The sequence below is a fragment of the Glycine max genome, chromosome 5 (assembly GCF_000004515.6).
Source record: "Glycine max cultivar Williams 82 chromosome 5, Glycine_max_v4.0, whole genome shotgun sequence".
Classification (NCBI taxonomy): domain Eukaryota; kingdom Viridiplantae; phylum Streptophyta; class Magnoliopsida; order Fabales; family Fabaceae; genus Glycine; species Glycine max.
Genome location: NC_038241.2, coordinates 6074072 through 6078504, shown reverse-complemented (window position 1 = coordinate 6078504; position 4433 = coordinate 6074072). Strand labels below are relative to the sequence as shown.

At 34.3% G+C, this 4433-nt stretch overlaps 1 protein-coding gene across 1 annotated transcript; it reads right to left on the bottom strand.

Moving 5' to 3' along the window:
- Positions 1-1791: 1791 nt before the first annotated feature.
- Positions 1792-3907, bottom strand: LOC100787231 (homeobox-leucine zipper protein). Its single transcript, NM_001361192.1, has 4 exons — positions 3620-3907; positions 2957-3273; positions 2603-2682; positions 1792-2499 (listed from the first exon to the last, which is right to left on the bottom strand). The coding sequence occupies exons 1-4, from the start codon at positions 3786-3788 to the stop codon at positions 2169-2171; spliced, it is 897 nt and encodes a 298-aa protein (NP_001348121.1). The 5' UTR covers positions 3789-3907; the 3' UTR covers positions 1792-2168.
- Positions 3908-4433: the final 526 nt, after the last annotated feature.

Here is a 4433-nt window from a genome sequence, read left to right as displayed (position 1 = left end):
ATGGGAATGTTATTCCCAACTATTTAAAAAAAATGTGTGATATATCTTACAATAATTATTTTATTATCTCATAACAAACATGAAAATAAAAATTTCCAACCACATATTTTTTAGAGTAAATAAGTAATTCGTGAAACAAACACTATAGGTTTAAGTATATCCATATTAATTTGATCAATGGAACATAACCCAAGAAAACAGGAACCTGTTATGCACAACCATTGTTGTTTGGGCCGACAATGACCCAAATTTGTTAAATTATTAATTGGTCTTTCGGACATTTGAACCCATTAGACCAAGAGTGGTACTCTGTAGTGTACATTGACCCATAAAATAAGAAACGATTAAATTTTCCATGCAAACCCATCTTCCGCTCTTCCCCCACCTATGGGGGCCCACCCGACCCAAATTTGAAAAGAGTATTGCTAGGTGCACCCAACATTTAATTAAAATACCAAAACTGTCCCTGCGCTTTTTTCACATTTGTGATGGGTGTGTGTGAGGGTGATCCGTAAATCGTACGGATCAAGTTGATCCATAAGATTGATACTGATCAACTTGATCCGTAAGCCTTTTACAGAACAATACGGATCAACATGATCCGTAAAAGTCTTACGGATCAAGTTGATCCGTAAAAAGCTTACGGATCATGTTGATCCGTATTGTTCCGTAAAAGGCTTATGGATCAAGTTGATCCGTAAGGTTTCTACGGATCAACTTTAATGGCTTACGGATCAAGAGTATTTTTGTCATTTTACCTTAAGTGCTAGGTGCACCAGCAATAATGCTGGGTGCACCTAGCAACACCCATTTGAAAATCACAATTATTTCATTTCACAATGAGCATATGATCGATCCATAATGCAATTCATGTTTTCCTGTTTTTGGCTACAAAGTTTTTTCGACCACTTGTTCTAACCCAAAACTTAAAAGTAATCCATCTCAAATCTTCAAAACCAAACAAAGATTTTGTCAGCATTGATGAATTACTTTATGTTCCAAACAATACATAAAAAAATCGACTTAACATCAAAGAACAAACATGAAACTAAATATAATTGAATGTCAAGAATTAAGAAGGCCCATCACCGGAGTAGCGTTTAACAATTTCCCATTAGTGGAACAAGAAAAGAAAATAGGGAGAGATAAGCTATGATGCACAGACTAATATGATAGTATTCATTTATGATAATATAATGCAGCTTTATTTTTTGGTTACAAACAGATTCTTGGAGGAGTAAAATGAAGTTTGTAAAAACATTCAAATTCTTTCTTTTGTAAAACTAAATTTATAGACCATTAAATTTACTTCGAAATTATACACTGCATTTTGAATTGAAATCCAAAACATAAAAGTATATATAATAAAATACGTGTAAAATACATATCTAAATATGTAAAAAAAATCATTAAATGTAATAAATATATAATTACAATTTTGTAAAGCTAAATTCTAAACAATGAACATTACAAATTATTACCATACCAATTTCATTTCTTTATTGCAATAATACATATGATGCAATGCATAGAGAGGACAGTTTCCATTTTTGGTCCATCAAAAGATAATTTTTTAATATATTTTTGGAAATCGTGAACAATAATTTCATGCTTTTATGTTGTATATATAGCTACCTATATTAGATTTTCATAACTTTTTATAAAAACTTCATATTTCGCCAATACGTATTCAAGTGTATCAATATAAAATAGATAAGAAATATAAATACTTAAAGCAAATTGTTTCAATGGGTGTGATAATATTTTCGCAAAAAACTAACTAATAAATAATTATCCCAAACCCAATTAAGTGAAATTTAACTAGAAAATTGCACTTTACACAAAGTCTCTGTTGAGGAGAAAATTTAAGTAATACTAAAAACTGAAAAACTCCTAACTAATATAGGTCATACCCAACAAAACAAAAGTTGATGGGTCAAACTGGTACAAAACATTGGAGACCCACCAAATCCCTTCTTCTAATGACCATATCCTTAGACCGCACCGCACTTTGGAACACGCACAATTCCACAGCATGCTGTTTCAACCGCTCCCTCACTGTTTCTCCCAATATTTTCTCTCTTTTGGGGTACACACATTCACGGTGGTACAAGTAGGCCCATAATTGTAAATAATAATAATTCACAATGACCAAAACACCCTCAAGATCATTGGTGGAAAGCATCAAACGGCCGGTGTGGAATGGGAGCTGCGGAAGCCCACGGGCCATTGGGCATGGGCCGAGCATGGGCATGGGCATGGGCCATGGGATGATGACGCGTGGCAGAACCAACGGCGGAGGACGAAACAGCCACACGCTCGCAAGAGGGGCACATAGTGAGCGTCGTGGGTGGGCTCATTTGCATGTAAAACTGGGGGGAAAGTTTCAGTGCTCTAAGCTCCTGAACCTCCTTCTGTAACCTTCTATTTTCCTCCGTCAGATTCTCACAGCACCTTTTCAATACTTCGCAGTCCACCTCAGTTTGCTTCAGCTTAGTCCTGAAAATTAATTTCACAAAAACCACGCTTAATAAAAAATTCAGAATAAACCTTATATTAAATCGAATTATTTCATATTATAATATTGTAACTTGTATCTAACCTTGCCCTTCTGTTCTGGAACCACACCTCCACTTGTCTAGGTCGAAGCCCTAGCTGTTTTGCCAGTGCCAATTTTTGCTTCTGCAAAACATTAAAATTAAATAAATCAAATTAGTAATTTTTTTAATTTGTTACATATAAAAATATTTTCAACCGAAATAATCTTGTTCCAGTGGATAGGACCACTATTTAGTACTACCAAAAATATGAGAACTAGTATTATTAAGGTTGTGTTATTGGAAAAAAAAAAATTATTGGTGCAAGTGATATTGAACTAGATCACCCAAAAGCAAGTTGTTAAGTTTTGTTTTGTTTATGAAAAAAACGTGATCGAAAGCCGATGGTAACAACTTACGGGGTTGAGGGTGTTGTGTTCTTTGAAGCTTTCTTCGAGGATAGCGGATTGGTCTTTGGAGAGTCTAAGTTTTTTCCTTGAGGTTTCAGCGTCTTCTTCGTCGCTGATTCCGCGGGAACAGGCTCTGTCCATGTCGTGTTCTTCGCCGTTGGGTTCTCTCTCGCTTCGTTTTCCGCTCACGCACGAGACGGTGCTGTTTGGAGACGAAACTCCCGCTTCCTCCTCGGCGTCCACGGCGGAAGGTAACCGGTTCACGTCGATTCCCCGCAGGAACGACCGTGTTTCGCCTCTGCATGTGTCGGAGTTTCGATCTGGATCTAAAAATAAATAAAAACCATTAATTTTTTTAATAATTCATGCATGTTAGTGTTGATTAATGAAATCATTAAGGATTTGGAGTATTTGGTTTGGCATAAATAAAGAGGGCGGTGCAAAAGATACTGAAAATAAAGGGTGAGAATATTAAACAAGGGTAAAAATAAGAATTTTTTTCTGGAAAAAAAAAACACTCAGTAAGCTGAATCAAAGTGATTGAGAGAATGGAGGGGGAATATGAAATAAAGAGAGAAACTTGAACAGATCTGGAACAATAGCATGCAAATAAAAAACGGGAATTTTTTATATTTTTTGAAAATAGAGTAATTTTAGATTTTTAGTACATACCCGAAGAAGCGAAAGCCTCGTTCCAAGAGGGTTTTTGAGGGTTGAAACCAGAAGGGGAAGAGGAATGAGTAGAGGATGACATGAGACTCAGATGTTGAGGATTTGGGGTACTGTGATGAGGGAAATTGAGACTTAAACTCAAACCCAAATCTTCCTTTTGAACCATCATCTCCGGCTAGCTTTATAAAAATTAGCAATTGAAGTTGAGTTTGAGGGTATTGGGTGCAAAGGGTTTTGGTGAGAGAGAATTGAGGGAGAAGAAGAATAGCAGGGGAGTTTGAGTTTTGGTTTTGGAGTGGTAGGAGGGGCCATGTGGGTGGAGATTATATAGAAAGGAGAGAGAATGGGTGAGAGTGGTGTGTAAGTTCAATGATGACTTTATGTCAGTAAGGTCAGTTATCTCAATCATGACATTTGCCCCCTAAATAATACAACCTGCTTCCTCTGTCTTCCCCCTCATTTACTAGTACTTCATTCATATCTTGGCTATTTATTCTCACCCTTTGACCATTTGGTAAAACAAAATATATCAAATTTTTATATTTCTTTTGGGTTACTAATTCTAAGATATTTTTTTAGAAATTTATTTATTTTTACAAGATTTTTTTAATTAATTTTTAGTTGTATTAATTAACTTTTTATATACATTTATTTAATTATTTTTTCTTTAAATATTAATAAGAAATAATTAAGTAAATAAAATAATAAGAATAATATAAATAATTAATAAATTTAATATAATTAATTAAACTAACTATTTTTTTAGAGACATAAATTAGTTTTAAAAAAATCTTATAATGAAATAATTTTACTT